Source organism: Lolium rigidum, chromosome 1 (assembly GCF_022539505.1).
Source record: "Lolium rigidum isolate FL_2022 chromosome 1, APGP_CSIRO_Lrig_0.1, whole genome shotgun sequence".
NCBI lineage: Eukaryota > Viridiplantae > Streptophyta > Magnoliopsida > Poales > Poaceae > Lolium > Lolium rigidum.
This window is the reverse complement of record NC_061508.1, coordinates 23,357,148-23,376,433: the sequence shown is the minus strand read 5'-3', so window position 1 is coordinate 23,376,433 and position 19,286 is coordinate 23,357,148. Positions and strand designations below refer to the sequence as shown.

General features: G+C 47.3%; 2 protein-coding genes across 4 annotated transcripts; one reads left to right on the top strand and one right to left on the bottom strand.

Annotated features, from left to right (window-relative positions):
* The first annotated feature begins 12,539 nt into the window (after window positions 1-12,539).
* LOC124685068 (protein IQ-DOMAIN 9-like) lies at window positions 12,540-16,175 on the top strand. Of its 3 annotated transcripts, none has more exons than XM_047219359.1 (6): window positions 12,540-12,755; window positions 13,331-13,489; window positions 14,593-14,754; window positions 14,856-15,083; window positions 15,209-15,322; window positions 15,456-16,175. In XM_047219359.1, the coding sequence occupies exons 2-6, from the start codon at window positions 13,415-13,417 to the stop codon at window positions 15,852-15,854; spliced, it is 978 nt and encodes a 325-aa protein (XP_047075315.1). In that variant the 5' UTR covers window positions 12,540-12,755; window positions 13,331-13,414; the 3' UTR covers window positions 15,855-16,175. The 3 variants fall into 3 exon arrangements, with proteins under 3 accessions (XP_047075315.1, XP_047075317.1, XP_047075316.1); XM_047219361.1 differs by having other exon boundaries at window positions 12,613-12,755; window positions 14,614-14,754; XM_047219360.1 differs by lacking the exon at window positions 12,540-12,755 and adding an exon at window positions 12,795-12,914.
* Window positions 16,176-16,890: 715 nt separating this feature from the next.
* Window positions 16,891-18,287, bottom strand: LOC124705427 (3'-N-debenzoyl-2'-deoxytaxol N-benzoyltransferase-like). The gene has a single exon (XM_047237156.1). It carries the CDS (start codon window positions 18,285-18,287, stop codon window positions 16,908-16,910), a length of 1,380 nt encoding a protein of 459 aa, XP_047093112.1. The 3' UTR covers window positions 16,891-16,907.
* Between the last annotated feature and the right edge of the window lie 999 nt (window positions 18,288-19,286).

The following is a 19,286-nucleotide window of genomic DNA, read 5'->3' as shown; positions in this document are numbered from 1 at the left end:
ATTGCTAGGATCCGAATTTATTCAAACAAAACAAAAATAAAAGCACACAGACGCTCCAAGTAAAGCACATATGATGTGACCGAATAAAAATATAGTTTCAGGGGAGGAACCTGATGATGTTGTCGATGAAGAAGGGGATGCCTTGGGCATCCCCAAGCTTAGATGCTTGAGTCTTCTTAAAATATGCAGGGATGAACCACGGGGGCATCCCCAAGCTTAGAGCTTTCACTCCTCTTGATCATAGTATATCATACTCCTCTCTTGACCCTTGTAAACTTCATTCACACCAAACTTCAAGCAAACTCATTAGAGGGTTAGTACTCAAAAAACTTGAATCCATCTTGGTCCTGTAGTGACACATTGCAAGAACTCAATAAAACATTAGCTACAGCTCTCCACGTCTAGAGAGCCTCACATAAAGTCCACAGGAGACAATGCAAAAAACAGAGACATAATCTGCCAAAACAGAACAGCCAGTAAACACGAATTTTAAAATGGTACTTCTGTTGCTCAAATCAGAAAACTCAAAACTAATGAAAGTTTCGTACATATCTGAGGATCACGCACGTAAATTGGCAGATTTTTCTGAGTTTCCTACAGAGAAATATGCCCAGATTCGTGACAGATAGAAATCTGTTTCTGCGCAGAAATCCAAATCTAGCATCAACCTTCTATTAGAGACTTCACTTGGCACAACAAAACACAAAACTAAGATAAGGAGAGGTTGCTACAGTAGTAAACAACTTCCAAAACACAAATATAAAACAAAGTACAAAATAACACATGGGTTATCTCCCAAGAATTTCTTTCTTTACAGCCGTTAAGATGGGCTCAGCAGTTTTAATGATGCACTCGCAAGAAACAAGAGTAGAGGTAAAAGAGAGCATCAAAAAGCAAATCCAAAACACATTTAAGTCTAACATGCTTCCTATGTAAGGGAATCTTGTAAATAAACAAGTTCATGAAAAGCAAAGTAACAAGCATAGGAAGATAAAACAAGTGTAACTTCAAAATTTTAAGCATATAGAGAGGTGTTTTAGTACCATGCAAATTTCTACAACCATATTTTACTCTCTCATAATAATTTTCAGTAGCTTCATGAATAAACTCAACAATATAACTATCACATGCAGCATACTTTTCATGATCCACAAACATATAATTTTTATCAAGCTCAAAAATAGTGGAATTAAAACTTTCGAACACACTTTTATCAATAATATAGCAAGATGAATGATCAATCTCAAGAGATATGGGACACATAGATAATGTCAAGAACTCTCCAATCCCATTTTCATTAGTAGTAAAATTATATTATCAAGTAACATAGGACCATCATCTAGAGCTTTATCATAAACATTTGCTAAGCAAAATTCTTTAGTACCATGCATTTCGACATCGAGCACAAACAAAGCATTATCATAAGATTTATCAAAGTAGCATGGATTATCATATATAACAGTAGCATAATTATTCTCACAAGTTTTACTTATAGGAAATATTTCAAGAGAATCCACAGGAACATAACATTCAACCTCTTCCGGTAAGCATGGTGGACAATCAAATAGTGTAAGAGATGAAGAGTTACTCTCATTAGAAGGTCGGCATGAGTAGCTAATCCATTCTTCCTCCTTTTGTTCGTCGCTCTCCTCTTCTTTTTCATCCAATGATCTTTCAGGTTCATCAATTTCTTCTTCCACCGGTTCCTGCAAATTGTGAGTGCATTCTTGTGCATTAATGTGTCTCTCTTTATAATCAAGGATATAAGGATTCCTACGGTAGCATTCTATGCAAGAATTAAGGATAGTAGAGACATAATCTTTAAGGTCCTTACAAACAACACAAGTTTCATAATTCTCAACCATGAAGGATTCTATCTCGGAGGCTCCCATAAATAAGACAAATTGTTCTACCTCTTCGAACCCATAATGAATATAGCAATTCCGATTATAGCTCTTAATAAAAAATTCCTCACTTAAGCCACATTGAAATTTAAGATGTTTAGTGTCCTGTTGAGAGCAACAGTTTATATCATGGCGTTTAAGCAAGATTTTAGCAATTGTATTCAGTTTTTCTATCATAGCACTCATTATTTTACCAGTTCTTGATTCTCTATAACAATTATAACATTCCATAAGCTCCAAGTAGGTTGTTGGTTCTCCCATAACAGCAGTTTTTAATTTTTTTGGTTTTTCAAATTTTTATGGATTTTCGGGTATATAGGGAAAATAAAACAAGACAAAAAGAAACTAAGCAAAAGTAAACTAAGCAAAATAAAACTAGACAGAAATAAACTAAGCACAAATAAACTAGACAGAAATAAACTAGCAAGACAAAATAAAATAAAAGCGGAGAGAGAGGTAGAGTGTACTCCCCAGGTGAACTTATGAGTAGAGCTATGCCTCCCCGGCAACGGCGCCAGAAAATAGTCTTGATAACCCACAAGTATAGGGGATCGCAACAGTCTTCGAGGGAAGTAAAACCCAAATTTATTGATTCGACACAAGGGGAGGTAAAGAATACTTATAAGCCTTAACAACCGAGTTGTCAATTCAAGTACGCACTGGAAAAGCACTAGTAACAGGGGTGATGTGAAAGTAGCAGTAATATGAGAGCAGTAGTAACAGTAACACATCAGTGGTAATAGCAATATGAGAGCAATGGTACCAGAAAATAGTTGACATGTAGAACGAGTATATGATGATGCGAGATGGACCGGGGTTCCTAGCTATCTACACTAGTGGTAACTCTCCAATAACAAGTGACAAGTGTTGGGTGAACAAATTACAGTTGGGCAATTGGTAGGATTGATAAGGCATTAAGAATGAACATCAATTCATTAATCATGTAGGCATGTTTTCCATATTTAGTCGTACGTGCTCGCAATGAGAAACTTGCACAACATCTATTGTCCTACCAGCCGGTGGCAGCCGGGTCTCAAGGGAATCTCATTGGATATTAAGGTACTCCTTTTAATAGAGCACCGGAGCAAAGCATTAACACTCCGTGAAAACATGTGTCCCTCACATCACCGCCATCCCCTCCGGTTGTCCCGATTTCTGTCACTTCGGGGCCTTTGGTTCCGGACAGTGACATGTGCATACAACTTATAGATACAATCTAAGCAATAATTATAGAGCTCAAATCTAAGATCATGCCACTCGGGCCCTAGTGACAAGCATTAAGCATAACAAGATTGCAGCAACAATAACTTCATAAACTTTGTAGATAGACAATCATAATGTAACAATCCATCGGATCCCGACAAACACAACACCGATTACATCAGATGAATCTCAATCATGTAAGGCAGCTCATGAGATCATTGTATTGAAGTACATGGGGGAGAGAATACCAACTAGCTACAGCTAGAACCCGTAGTCCATGGGGGAACTACTCACGGAGCATGATGGAGGCGATGGCGTTGATGGAGATGGCTTCCGGGGCACTTCCCCGCCCCGGCGGGTGCCGGGACGGAGACTTCTGTCCCCCGAATTGGAGTTTCGCGATGGTGGCGGCGCCCCGGAGTCTTTCCGGAGTTTCGTCAAGTGGTACGGTGTTTTTAGGTCGAAAGGGATTTTATAGGCGAAGAGGCGGCGCGAGAGGGGCACTGGGGCTCCCCACCACGAGCCGGCACGGGCCCGGGCCAGGCCGCGCCGCCCTATGGTGTGGTGGCCCTCTGGCCCCTCTCCGACTCTTCTTCGGTGTTCGGAGCCTTCGGGAAAAATAGGAGGTTTGGTCTTCGTTTCGTCGAATTCGAGAATATTGCCCGAACAGCCTTTCCGGAACCAAAAACAGCAGAAAACGAGAACTGCACTCGTGGCATCTTGTTAATAGGTTAGTTCCGGAAAACGCATAAAAACATCATAAAGTGCAAGCAAAACATGTAAGTATTGTCATAAAACAAGCATGGAACGACAGAAATTATGGATACGTCGGAGACGTATCAGACGTTCACACGACACCACTAGAAGAATGACACCACAACTTAAATATCATAACATTGAATATTACTCAACCATAATTCACTACTAGCATTTGGACTTCACCCATGTCCTCAAGAACTAAACGAACTACTCACGAGACATCATATGGAATACAATCAGAGGTGATATGATGATGAATAACAATCTGAACATAAACCTTGGCTCAATGGTTTCACTCAATAGCATCAATAACAAGTAGAGATGAACACCGGGAGAGTTTCCCCTATCAAACAATCAAGATTCAACCCAAATCGTTACAGCGGTGACGAGGTGCAGCGGTGGTGATGGCGGTGTAGATGGTGGAGATGATGATGATGATGATGGAGATGATGTCCAGCTCGATGACGATGGCGATGGCGTTGATTTCCCCCTCCGGGAGGGAATTTCCCCGGCGGATTCCTGCCCGCCGGAGAGCTCTTTTCTCTCTGGTGTTCTCCGCCCCGCAGAGGCGGCTGTAACTCTTTGTGAGGTACCCTCTGTGGCTTAGGTTTTCGGGACGAAGGAGTACGCGAAGAAAAGGAGGCGAAAGGGGCTGTGGGGCCCCCACACCACAAGGTGGCGCGGCCGGAGCCATGGGCCGCGCCGGCCCGTGGTCCGGCCCCACCTTGAGCCCTCTCCGCTCCCCTTCTGGCTTCCTTCGTCATCTGGAAAAATAGGATTTTTGGTATAATTTCCTTCCACGATTGATCTTCCGAAATATTGCATTCTGACGGTGCTTTTTCTAGCAGAATCCTGGCTCCGGCGCTTGATCCTCCAATAATGATGAAACATGCAAAATAGATGAAATAACATAAGTATTGTGTCCCAATATGAAATATATCGATGAATAACAGCAAATTATGATACAAAATAGTGATGTAAATTGGACGTATCAAGGCACCCCGCTGATGGTCGGCAGTGAATCTCTTTACGACAAGACGACAAGAGTTCAGGTAAGTAGTACGAGATAGGGCCGTAGATCTCTTTACTTCTATTTTAAATACAATTATGATGCATACTAGATTATTATTTGATTAAATTATATTCTCGTAAAGTGCGACCAACAGCCACTGGGGACACATCTATGTGGATACTTCGTTTGCGAGTTCATTCGCACGTTTACCTCTGAGCACACAGATTATAGATACTACGTAAGCAATACATTCACAACTTTATTTTATTACCGTCATTTTTGTTATTGTGATTGATATTCTTATTGATCTCCTTTACTTATATATTTCGATGCCATGCAAGGAAAGTCCCTACCAGAGAAACACGCAATTGCTGTTGCAGAGGAGGTGGCGGGTTTTTTGAGGGCAGAAGCTATAGACGACAAAGGAAGATTTAGTGTAGCTAGGGACCATTACTGATGTCGGTTCCGTGTAATCGAATAGACGGGCTCTAGTCCCGGTAATTGGGATCTCCATGTAATTGTATATATATGCTCGATCGTAAGACAAGTTATCTTATATATTTATGTACGAACCCGTACGCGTAGAAATATACGAAAACTATTTTAAAATGATATAAATACCGTAAATCCTAACCCTTAAACCCTAACACAACAAAATGAACTCTATGCCGCAACATAGAAAGTGTCCAAATTCCTGCCGCGACAGAGACTATTTAGTCGTGGTCCGTGTTACGAGCCAGGACTAAATGTGTTGGCCCCAGCCCGCTCCGCGGCACCCACGTGGAGGGCCATTGGTCCCGGCTGGTAACCGGGCCGAGACTAAAGGTTCCACCTCTAGTCCCGCCCGAGTAGTCGTGGTTGGCAAACCGAGACTAAAGGCCCTTACGTGCCGGGACTGAATGGCCTGTCTCCACTAGTGCAATCTCTCATACCTCATGTGTTAAATACCATATGTAGGCAATTTAAGCGAAAAATAGCCCAAAGAAGAATGGAAAAGGACTATAGCACAACATATGCTGTCTAATTCTATTAATTTTGATTGTTTTCAATACTCCCGCCGATTCATAATAAGTCTCGGTGGTTTAGTATAACTTTAAGTACATAGTCGTGCTAAACCATCGATATTTATTAAGGATTGAGAGAGTACTGATTTTGAGGTAACAAAATATTTTGAACAAAACAACGGAAGTTCATTGACCCTTGAAATAAATAAATTCTCGCAAAAGTTTAATACTAGAATCAAAGTGTGGGTCCATTTTCTAAGAAGATAGACCCCATGATAGAGTTTGACATAGTGCCCCATATTTCGCGGGCTCTACCTGGCCATGAACTTATGACGGTAGTATTCTCAGAAAAGAAAAAAGCTCATGACGGTAGTATTTATTGTCTTCCCCATGCTAATAATGTGATATAACTGTTGATCGGTTGACCCTTTGGCAAACAATGTGATCCAAGTGTCACGTGACTGACTAGGCAGACAATTCAAGCATCTCCACGCGCAATAGGTGCGGCGAGACCCTTCCTCCCTAGCCCCGGGTCCTTTAATTTTGGCGGCAAGCAACAGCTAGTGCAACGGAGGTCTGTTGATTACTCATCAAAAGCAGTAGTACAGTACAGTCCTGCACAATCAATCAATTGTTTAAATAAGATACAAGAGTAGCAACTAAACACTGCTGGACACAAAAGCGTCAGAAACCGTGCAAACACCGAACGTTTGGCACGTTGTCCTGCTCAAGTGCTGCGCTGCACCATTTTGTGTTCTCCTATCGCTTTCTCAATCTTTAGCCACGCCGAATTCACAAAGGACTATCGTGGTGGCACATAGTTGTGATAAACAACGAGTCTAACCCGACAAATCTACTGCCTTCGGCTCCATCAATAAATTAAGGTGGATCTTTTTCATATTTATTGGTGCAGCATTGTGGCCAAGTCTAATGCAGTTGAACGAGCTTTCCTAGACCTTTGTTAGATATTTCTCTTAATGCTAGAGTCCTATTCGGAAAAAATTAGGTTTGACACAGGTCTTGTTTGTGCTCCAAGTAGAGAATAACAAAATACAACCGGGATTGAGGAATAACACCGCCATGGTCGAAGGATTGAATGTACTAGTACAAATTAAGCAACCACACAGACCAAATCCCTAGGACGTGAATTTAGGTTTTCATCTATCAACGAGTATCGGGCTTTGTGCGTGATCAAGATTTAAATCATGGTACTCATACTCAAACGAGCATTGGTGCATGCAGAGGATGAGAGAAGTTTCATTACAAATTTTGTTGTTTGGTGAGTTACATTGCAGATACCAGAAGCCAAACTCTTTCATGGTTATATTGTGACAAAAAAAAAAGAGGTGAAAGGAAAATAATTCATATTGGTAAAGCGACGAGGACATGATCGCAAACTGGAAACCAACAAGTGTTTGGATGGTTGTGCCGATAATTATTAGGGATAAAAGACAGGGTTTAGTGTCCTTGATATTTCATGAGCACTCTTTCAATGGGAGACGACATTCCTATTGATAGTGGTTCGTCAACTATGTTTTGTCAATCTTTTTTTGCGGGTAATCTTATAAAAATGATATATATATTCATCATTTTGATTGTGTGTGTGTGTGGGGGGGGGGGGGGGGTTCAAAAAACATATGTTTCGTCAATCTTAATGTTGTATGACTCCGGTCTTCAGAGCACTTACTATGTACCAATCTTGAATAAGTATTTGTGACGGTGCACATCTGTGCTATACCCAAAAAAATGTTTTTAATTTTGTTCTAAAGGCCGCCTGTAACGGCCGTGTTTTGTTTAGAGCACCAATTGCCTTCTTTCTAGCCTGAAAGATAACGTTCTTATAATTAAACTGCAATTTTCTGATTTGTCAACGAAAAAACCATCATTTTTCTACGTTTCAAAACGGAGGAAGCAACGGGCAGAAGCAGCGGGAGGGTAGAGCCGAAAACGTGCGACCAACTATGCATCGTCTCCGAGTATCAGGTATTCAGGTGCGGTGACGGTGAGACCCTTCCTGATCGGCTCCGCCGTCGCTATTGGTGCCAGCCACGGTAGGAGAAGAGAGAGCAATCCAAACGCACCAACCGCTGGGGATCCAATCTTCTTCCTCTTCACCTTCCCATCTAAATCTGCTTCTTCACACCTCTGAACGCTGGCGAAACCAGATCAGACTTCAGACAGCATAGGATTCTTCTTCTAAAGAGAGAGACATTCAGATTAGCATAGGAACCCAAGAAAAAGGGCAGTCTTGTGTGCCTGAGATACCTCCAAAGTCCAAACAACAAGTTGCTCCGATCCTGATTGTCTACCTTTCTTTTGGGCAAACAGCTGGGTTATCTACATCTGGTCCACATTTCTTTCTGCATCCTGCCGCGCGCCAGTTTGGTTCAGCTCACCGGGTTTCAAATACTCGGTGCTAGAAGAGATGGTAGCTACTCGCTTTGTTCACGTGTAGAACCCCTAACATGCACAACTTTTAATAACGTACCAGTCAAAATCAACAAAGTTATATTGGATGACATATACAACATGTTTTGATGATATATTTTCACCCAACGTTTGCCTTTACGTCTTTCCGAGGAGTAATAACCTACTACGATGAATAACCGTTGTAAATTCAGTCAAAAATTAAATCTTACGAAATTTAAGTAAACTAAAGAATAAAATATACACATCTACAACATGGAATATATATATTATGAACATATATTTCACGGTGAATGTATATACTAATATTGAACTGGTATCGTAAATGTTCATAATTTTGTCTATAACATTTATTAAACTTAGATAATGTTGAATTTTAACTAAAATTGCACGACTTGTCCATTGGAATGGGGGAGTATTTTATCCTGCCACGTAGTCGGGTATAGAATAGGAAGCAATATGTGGTTGGATGATTAGGAGGGCAGTGATACCCAGCCCATCAGAGATCAAACCCCAAGGTTTTTTTTTTGACTGTAACTACGGCGGGCATAAGCCAGCCTGAACATATATTCAGCCAAGTCTCAAGTACAGAGTCAAATTACAAGTTTGAAGGAGAAAGGAGAAACAGAAATAACACCGCTAAGCCTAGCAACTAAGCATCCAGCAACAATGGAACAGACCGAGAAGAGCAGGAAGGGGTGTTGAAGGATAAGCCGAAAGGATCTGAAGTCGAGGCAGCGCAAAGAAACGAAACTCGCTTGCCCAGCGATTACTCTACACCTTGAAGAACTAGGAGCGTCGCAGCCATTGTCGAAAGGCATCCCACTACCGAGGTCGTGACGCGACGCCGAGAGCCGCAAACACCACCGAAGGGTAGAGTTCCACCAAGACAGTCGCTGCACATCCTCTTGGCCTCGAACTAGGAAGGTCGCAACAGCCCGTCGAAGGGCATCCCACCGCCGAGGTTACATCGCGACACCGAAAGCCGCCGACATCACCGAAGGGCAAAGTTCCACCGAGACGAACTCTGCACTTCCTCTTGTCTCCGCCATCACCGAATGAGCAAGCCTGGGCACAACACGAGGCAACGAGAACCTCATACGCCATCGAAGGACGACAGTCACCGAGACTGCACCGTAGACACAAACATCCCTGAGAGAAGGTCAACCAATGCCGCATCCACGCTCCGGCCAAGCCAAACAACCACATGTCTCCCAGCAACGCCAACCAACCAGCACCGAGTGGCAGCTCCGAAGACGATGCCTCCATCGAGGTAAGCGACGTGTAGCGCCGCCATCGCCGGATCAAAGAGATCTAGGGTTCCCCCCCCGGAGAAATGCAGAGTTTGACCGAGGAAGAACTAGAAGTCCCCGAAACACCGCCTTCAAGAAGGTTGCGGCACCCGTGGGTGTCGCCGGTGTCGACTCCGACAGGAGTAAGACTTTCGTCCGGACAGCAGCACCTCGGCAAACCTGCAACCGCCCGCCAATGTGCTCAAAGAATTGAACATTGCCGCCGCCCTCAGGGATGACTGCATCGACGCGCCGGAGCTGGAGAGGGCGGTCTGGCCACCCGCCGCCGGCAACCAGAAGAATACCGGAGGCTCACCTGACCTCCAAGCATCCGGCCGTGCAGCGCACGCGGGTCGTAGCCGCCCGCAGCCGCGCTCGCCAGACATCCCTGCTCATCCTCAAAGCCAGCCGCCGCCCGCCACGAGGAGAACCTCCTGTTCCCCACCGACAACCTCCGCTCCGCGGGGTATGGAGCGAGCGACGAATCGCCGCCACCACCCCGGGCCCTCCGCCGCGAAGCCCTCCACGCAGCCGCCCGGCACAACGACGGCGCCGCCCGTGCTCGCCACCACGCCACCGCGCCCCCACGCCGGCCCGACGCCGTCGCTCGGCCGCGCCAGCCCGCGCCGTTCCTGCCGGGCGAGGGGAGAGGAAGCCCCGCCGCCGCCGACGCCGACCGGGCTTCGCCCGTCAACGCGCCCCGGCGGCGGCGAGGAGGGGGGGTGGAGGCGGAGGGTGCGAGCTCCCGGCGGCTAGGGTTTCCCCCCGGTCGCTCGCGGGAGCGACGCGGGAGGGGATAAGGTTTCCCCAAACCCCTAGGTTTGATACTTTAATGTTTCATAAAGATGAAATATTTTTAATGTACAAAGTAACGTTTAGGTCGATAGCAAGATATTTATGGTGACTTTGTTAATCTAAGAGCATCTCCAACGGGCGCTGTAAAAGCCACGCGCGGTAAAAAAAACCGCCAGTCTGCCACGCGCAGGCGCTCGCGCGAAGCTCCAGCGGAGGCGGGAAAAAGACGCGCGTGCTATAATTTTTGCCGCACGCGCGCTTTCGCGCTATCCCGCGCGGGAAACTTGCCGCGTGCGATGCCGCGCGCGCTATAATCTGGACACGCGCGAACGCGGCCAACCGCCGAACCTTCCACGCATCCGTCTCTCTCCCCGCCTCTCTCTCTCTCCCGCCGCCGCTCCGCCTCCGGCCGCTCCGCCTCCGCGCGACTCCATCGTCGACCGCTCCGCCTCCGCGCGAAGATGCCGCCGCCCCGCCTCCGGCTACCACGGTGTTCGGGCGCGGCCGAGCGGCCGCTTCGACGCGGAAATCCGTTCCGGCGAGGAGCGGATTCCCCTCGGCATGTTCGACACGGCGCACGAGGCGGCGCGGGCGTACGACGCCGTCGCCTGGCGCCTCGGCCGCTCCTGCCGGACCATGAATGATGTCTGGACGCGGGAGCAGGCAGAGCAGCTGGCGGCGCCTCCACCGGTTATCACGCGCGAGCAGCAGCGCCGCCGCCGGGAGCTGGAACAGCGGCTACTCATCGCCGAGCGCGACGAGGCCCTCCGCCTCGAGTGGGTGCGGCAATTTCCGGAAGATGTCGCCGCCACCGAAGCATTCTACGCGCAGAAGGAGGAGGAGAAGGCGGCGGCGAAGGCGAAGAAGAAGGCGAGCCGCGACAAGCGTCGTGCGGAGTCCGCGGCGAGGAAGGCGGCGAGGGCAGAGGAAGGAGGAGGAGAAGAAAAACGGCGCAGAGCCGTCCACCATCATCCTCTCCTCCTCCTAGTCCTTCGAGTGGACTTCGACGCCGGTGTCGAAGATGACTCCGAGCTCGCACTCGTCGGACTACTACTGGGACTCGGAGTCGGAGTAGAGTGTAGTTTCAAGTGTAGTTTCAAATGTCGCTCCGAGTGTAGTTTCACATGTCAACTTTTAATATATTTCGTAATATTTCGTGTTTTATTTGTTTTGTTTGATTTATATTTCGAACAAAAACGAAGCAACGCGCTGCATAATGGCGCTTCCGGCGGAGGAGCACTTTTGCCGCCCGAGCACGCGCGGCAAAATGGCGCTTCCGGCGGGGCGACTTTCGCGCCAGTGCGCGGTATCGGTTTACAGCACGCAAACGACTTATAGCGGGCCAATTTTTGGAGCTTATGTTGGAGATGCTCTAAAGATCCATTGAGTTAGAGCATCTCTACTAGTCTCCCCGAGAAGCCCCCCACGAGCCGTTTTTTACATCCGGACGGCGAAATCCGGCCCAGTCGTGCTCTCGGTTTCTCGATTTCGTCCGGATTTGGGCCTAAATTCATCCGGCGATCCCACGCCATCCCCGGCCCCCCGGGGAGCGCATGGGGACTCCGGATGGAGCAAAACCAACCGGCCACGCCCACGTGTCTCCTCTTTCGTTCGGACTCCCCGGGCCATCCTCTTTTTCCCCAATAAACGCCGCTTGGGGAGCACACGAGTGGAAATATACTGCCCCCATGCCAAAAATTGATCCAATCCGGACGAAAATTTCGCCGGATTTGGGCGTGGGGAGCGCCAACGAGTGGGGATGCTCTTAGTCTTTCAAGGGTCTGTGTGAGGTGGTCATGTGGGTAGAATGTACCTACCTTTCATAACTTTATTTTTAACCTAGTACGCCAGTCTGCACATGGAAAACAAGTACACTGCAATCTGCAGAAGATCCATAACCTCCGGTGAAGCGGATCACCATCAAAGTCAAAACGAGTTACCTCCTTGTCCCCATTTTATATGGCAGCAAGATCAGAACAAAAATATTTTAACTATGGTGGTAATCCCACTACAATAGAAAGCAGCACTAATCTCACACTGCAAAAAAACAAAAATAAGAATTAGCAGGTCAGCCGAGTCATCATCAAGGAGGCGACGGGGGAGCAGCACACTGGCGAAGGACGATCTGAACTTACACCCAACTCCAAGAGAAGAGAGGAGAAGACAACCCTGCACCTTTCCACCTTCCCCCTCCCACCACCTCCCCACGCGACTGCGCGAGGTCCAGGCCGAGGAGGAGATCCGTTGCTTCCAGTGTCGGCCTCCCTTTCTTCGGCGACCACCGCGCCGGCTCCTCCGGGAAAGCAACTCCTCATCGGATTCTAGGCTGCCACCGCGCGCGACGGCCATCGCCCACCTGGTACTTTTAGTTTCTGCCCCCCTCTCTGTTTCCTGCTCTGCGCCTGGTTTCCTGGGCGCTCTTGGTTTGTGTTCTGCTCTGCACTCCTATGCCCTGTGATGGACGAGCCATGGGCCCGGTTTGATTTGATTCATGGGGAGTTCTGAAAAACTTTGTCAGGTTAGAGGGAGAAAGCTCCAATCTTTCGTTCAGCCACCTTGGCAGATTTCTGTGGGGTTCTTCTTGGGTTCTTTATTTTGCCATTATATTGTTTCAGTTTCGAGTTGACCTGCCATTCATGTGCAATTCCTGAAGTTCCGGATGCAGTTTTCTTGTGATTTTGCACACACACGAAAAACAAAGAGAATTCATTCCTCATGTTCCTAGTCATTCAGAAACATGGTTTGGTTTTTTTTACTGTCTGTACATGTTTGGCTTTTACTTGAGATACAGTCTCACAGAGATTCAGAACAGGAAACCAAACTTATTCATCTAATTAATCCATCTTGCGCAATCTAGTGCTGCGATTTTTGTCTTCTTAACCAAAAAAGAAGCATTTCCTAGATACTAATATGTATTCTCCTTTCGTTTTCCAGGTGAACTAGGCAACAGGATTGTTTAAGGCAAGGCAAAGGGGATTTGAAGAACACAAATCTGTCTCCTGAGGTGAACTCCGGGCCATGGGGTCAGGGGACTGGTTCAAGACCATCATCAGCAAGAAGAAGTCGAAACGGGGCAAGTCAAAGCACGCAAAGGTAGGCACCCCCTCCACTCCATTAACCCCCCTTTTTCTTCCAGTCTCGAGAACAGAAGAAAAATATTACTGTATCAATCTTCAACCCAAACTTTCAAGTCCTGCACACCCTGACCCCCTTGCATGACTTCTAAGCAACCTGCGAAAAAGATGCCATCGATTTCATTCCATCATTATTCATTATTAACAAGGGCCAGGGCTGGCAACACTGGCCTCTCGGCTGCAACTTGGGTGTATTGTTGCTGTGGTCATCATAATGGAAAGTTTATTTTTGCGAAATTCCATCATAACTGAAAGTTGGCCGCAAGGAAAGCTTGAATTGTTTGCCGATGGCAATAATGGGAAGGTACCATCGACGCTGACTCGTAGAACAGTATGTCTGAGGCTTGTGTAAGTTGGGTGCTGCCTTGGATGTTGGGATAGGGACCTTCTGCCTACCCCTACGTGTGTGTGGGATTTTGGTGATCTACCTGACCCTACTCACTGCTATCAGGATATCTGAAATCGTCAGCATGGATGTTGGATATGCTAGAATCAAAATATTACTCTTTGGTAGCTGAGTCCTATGTTGATCTTTTGTGTGCTATGGTTGGGAAACCGAAAATGTTTGGCCATTCTTCACTACTATGCAATGCAACCAACAGTTTGCGTTAGATTAATTTATCAGAATCCAGAAACTTGTGTTCCTTGGAAAAAAAAATCCCACTTATGGTATTTCCCTTGTTATTGCCTCATTGTTATGGACAAAAATCACTTCTCACATCGAGTCGGACTGGTCTGTGAAGGTAACTTGACTGTTGAAATGAGTTCAGGAATAATAGACTTTGACTGTTGAATTGGTCCTTCATAACTTCTTTTTTCCGCCACATGAATTTCGAGACAGCAAACAGCCTAACATCCATGTCTTGACTTGTTCAAATTGCCGTATCAGTAAATATTGCTGCATTCTTGTCAAGACTGACTATGCAGCTTTTGTTGTTTTTTGTCATACCAGCTACAGTACGATGTTGTGTGTTTGTTAGTTTTCACTTGGACCTCTACACATCCTTGGATCAATTAAGTCATGAATCTTTAGAAAAGATTAAATTTCAGTTACATTCTCATATGCTTCCTTTTACAACGAAGGTTGCTGCTCAACGCAATGGAGCCAACCTGCCACAGCAAAAGCCCAATAGTGGTCCTTCTTCCAGCAGCGACCCTGAAGACAACGCAGCACTAGAAGATTGGGCAGCTACTCGGATTCAGAATGCGTTTCGGCGCTACAAGGTACCACCAATATTGTGTTGCAACACCTTCATTTTGACTATGTAACTGAGAGAATAGCTAAGAAATAGCATTTTCGCTGGATAATCATCACTTAAATGCAGGCAAGGAAAACTCTCCGTTGTCTGAAAGGACTTAAAAGACTGCGCATTGTTGGGCACAGCAATCCAGTGAACAAGCAGACTACTGCCACGTTGAGCTACATACAGTCTTGGAACAAGTTACAAGCTGAGCTAACACACCGTCGTGCTTTCATGGTTACTGAAGGACGCAATAGGAAGAAGAAGGAAGAGAATCAAGTAAAACTTGATGCAAAACTACAAAATTTGCAGGTTAATTTCTTTGTTACACTAGCTTTATTTTGTCATCACAGAGTACTCGTTGGCTATCTTTACCAGAGAAGAAAAGTAAAGAGTTCCTTGACATTTTGATTTGTTCGTCTGGGTGTCTGTACTAGGTTGAATGGAACGGAGGATCGAAAAATATGGGTGAAATGCTTGCCATGATACATCTAAGGGAAGAAGCAGCAGTAAAGCGTGAGCGAGCCATGGCATATGCGTTTAACCATCAGGTTCATACTAGCTGCTAATATCCATGCCTATTATTTCGATACAGAACTGATGATTAGCTGTTCCATGGAGCATTGTAACAGCGTTTCTATATGTATCTCAACAATGTAAATCCTATATTCTACCCTTTTGCAGTGGAGGGCAAGGTCTGCCACAAGCCTTGGGAACTTCAATTACGGAGTTGGTAACGGTGGCTGGGGCTGGAGCTGGATGGACCGCTGGATCGCTGCACGGCCATGGGAGCCCCGATCCATGGTCCACCCTGAGAACCCAAAGAAAGGGCAGTCAAAGAAAGATAGCATCAGCACAAACAAGTCGGCTCTGAAGCTGCAAGGCGCAATCAGTCTAAGCAACAACACAAATGACCGGAAAGTTCCAAAGAAAAAGTCATCCCCCTCTCCCGACAAGAAGAAGCCGGTTGCGAAAATGGAGCAGAAATCAAAAGTGGCTGGCCCTCCCAGTGCAAATGCAAAGGATATGAGAAAGAAGCAAGTGAAGCAGCAACAACCTCCGGTTCCTGCAATCACTGCTTGAAATCCTCTGCGAGATGGTCGTTACTGGTCATTGTAAGATACATCCTGTGAAGTTCTCTTTCTTTTTCCACCCTTTCTTCGTTTGTCTCTTACATTGTTGTTTTACATGAACAAGTGACCAACGTAGAATGTGTTTGGTTTGGGCGATTGCATGCATATCTAATGAGAGTGGTTTTGGTTAGGATAAGGATCTCTACTATTTATTGTGTGTGGATGTGTAATATGTCTGCCAGCTGGATTAAAAGGGTTTTGCTGGAGCAAAATATTAAGTTCCATCTTTTGTCCATAGCCCGGGCACAATACAAAAATGATGTGATTCTAAGGCAATTTTCTAACAAATGGTATCAAATAAAAAAATCTGAAGATTTAGAAAGTATAGCATGTTACAAAATAGGGCAACTAGATGATGAGTTGAAGGAAATGGGGCAACAATTTTAACAAACCTTTGCACAAACTGCAAATTAAGGGTTAGAATGTATTGCGCATTTTCACTTTGTTATTTCCTATTTACATTGAGTTTGGAATTATTTGATCATTTATCTTCTAGAGGGTGGATATCTGAGTGTTGGTAATTGAAATGTGAAATTATTCAGTTGAATATATGATTATCTCTCTGTTTTTGCCATTTTACAAAGAGAGTAATTCCCATAGGCATTCCCCATGATTAACCATACCAGTAAAATTAGGGTTAAAGAGATGAGTAAAACAAAAATTACTACATCCTAAGTTTCAAAAAAAAAAAAATTACTACATCCTCCGATCTAGTATAATAAGTGTTAGGGATTTAGTTCAAATTTGACCGGGTGTAGATGATTTGGTTAAGGCACATGCCTATAGTTTTCCCTCCATTCTGAAAGAAAACGTGATTTAGTTAGGGGCACTAGGAAGTGACCATCTGCGGAGTCTATTAGTGCGGGCACTGAGGGGTTTAGGGTTTAGGGAATTAGATTCAAAGAGAATGACGAGACCCATTACAGGAGAAGCTGGTGCAAAATTAAATTGACAAATTTACCTACATATAAATTCATGACGAATTTGTAATATTGCCCCAATTTTACAGTTTTCCAACTGAAATGCAGTCACTGCGTTCAGGCTGCAACAGAATCTCTTCCATTTCCTCTTTAAACCGGGGCACCGTCTCCTCCCGCACGGCGACGAACACCTTGAACCCACGCCGCCGCCGCTCGTCGGTGGCACCGTACGGTAACAGGAAGCAGGGCTCCACGCTGCCGAGCAGCCGCCACGAGAGCGGCAGCACGGCGTCCGGGCCGCCCCACCCGAAGTCCACCTCCGAGTGGCCCAGCCGCCGCCAGTCCGTAAACGCGCTGACGCCGCGCCGCCCCGCCGTGACGCCCTCCCCGCGGTGCAGCTCCAGGAAGTCGATGTAGGACCGCACGTACTCCTCGTCCACGCCCCGCTTGCTCTTCTTGACCAGGGAGACCGTCTCCGCTAGCGGCTGGCCGACGAGGTCGCCGGCGGCGAGGGCCACGTACACCGGCACGCACACGTTGCCCCAGTACCCCTCCGGCAGCGGCGGGTCCAGGAGCCCGCCGATGTTCATGGAGTACACCATCTTCACGGTCTCGTCGGGGGCTGTTCGGTTGGCCTTCACCCTGGCGCGCCAGATGAAGGCGGCGAGTACCTCGAAGGTCGTGAGCTTGACGCCGGCGTCGGCGGCGAGCCGCGCCCGAAGCGTCTCCACGCGCGCGTCGCTGACATGGAAGCACACCCTCGCGAGAGGATCCTGTTCGTGGCCGTACGGCCCGCGCCGTGCGACGTCTTCGTCGGTCGCGAGGACGGCGTCGAACGGCGTCACCACCCGCGGCGGGTTGCGGGGGCCAAGGAGCTCCTGCCGCTCCCACACGGGCGCGACCGCTGGCTCCTGCCCGCGCGCGAGCCGTGCCGCGGCGGCGAGGAACTTGGTGGACCCCGCGCCGTCGCAGAGCGCGTGCGCGACCCGCATCCCGAGCGCGACGCCGCCGCACGCGAACCGCGTGGCCTGGAGCGCGAGCGCTGCCGGCCCGCCCTCGCCGTCGCGCGGCGCGAGGCGGTCGAGCAGCGGCGAGTCCGGCGCGTCCGCGTCGACGTCGGCAGCCGACAGCTCGGACGCCGCGAGCACGAGGGTGACGGCGTCGTCGCCGGCCCCCGAGAAGACGAGGCGGCCGTCGTCGTCGCGGAGAGAGCCCGCGAGCTGCGGGAAGAGGGCGAGCGCGGCGGCGAACGCGTCCTGGAGGGCGTCGAGCGGGTCGAGGGAGACCGGGTGCGGAGGGAAGAAGCGGACCGTGCGGAAGGAGACGTCGAGCATGTTGCGGTCGGCGTCGAGGCCGGACAGCGGCAGGGACGACGCGGGTGGCTGCTTCGCCGGGGAGAGCTTGACGCTGTCCAGGACCCGCAGCAGTTGCTGCTCCTGCTGCTGCGGCGGCGGCGGCTCCATGCAGACGGCCGGCAGCACCTCCCTCTGTGCGCGCGTCTGGCAGCGAAGTGATCAAGCGATGTCACGGCGGCCGGCGGTTGGAGGTGACGGCGGCGATCTTTGACGCGTGTTTAAAAGCTGGGTGGATCGAAGTAGGTGACTTGGCTGTGTGATGGAGGGGTTGGCAAAAGAAAAATGTGTGCGGTTCCAGGACGACGAACTGGAAGCGGTGACGTGGAGGGCGCCGGAGCCAGTGGGTGCCTGGGGCTGTGCGCCGACACGATTTTATTTAGACGACTTCTACAAAATTCACCGGCAAAAGTTAAATTCATACTATTTTTGTAATAAAGAAAATATATTAATACCAAGATGATACTACCACATACATCCAGCCTCTACTCATCAAACTGATGACATGTCATGATATTAAAGAAAGAGATGATTGTGGTAACTAGCTATGTTACCGTAAAAGCAAGTACAATAAGCCCTAGTCAGCTGGCTACAAGGATTAAAATAGTATATTAGGCTGGTGCCAATGCATCACCCCACTATAGCCCCGCCACGTCAGCTTTTTCCTTACTCTCACCCCACTCTCACCCCACCTTGCCAATGCATGGGCTATAGTGAGAGCTCTCACTTCTCTCTCCTCCACATCACCATTTCCTTTTCACATTAAGTTATTTCACTCGATTTATTTTAGACATTCAAAATAATGCAAGAAATTATTTTATTCAACTTAAAATGTTACCGATTACATAATAATTAATAAAATTGCATAATAAATATTAAAAATTACATAAAAAATAAAAATTCTACTCCTCTTCCTCTTCTTCCTGCTCCTCCTCTTCTTCCTCTTCTTCCAGACCAAGATCTTGTTCCACCATCTTGATGGCCTTCACATGTTTGCGCTTTTCTGCTTCGTCCATGTCGGCGGTTGATCGGTCTTTCATTTTGTTCCATTGCTTGAATAGCTTGGCCTTCACTAAACCCTTCATCATGTTCCTCATCGCGAAGGATTTA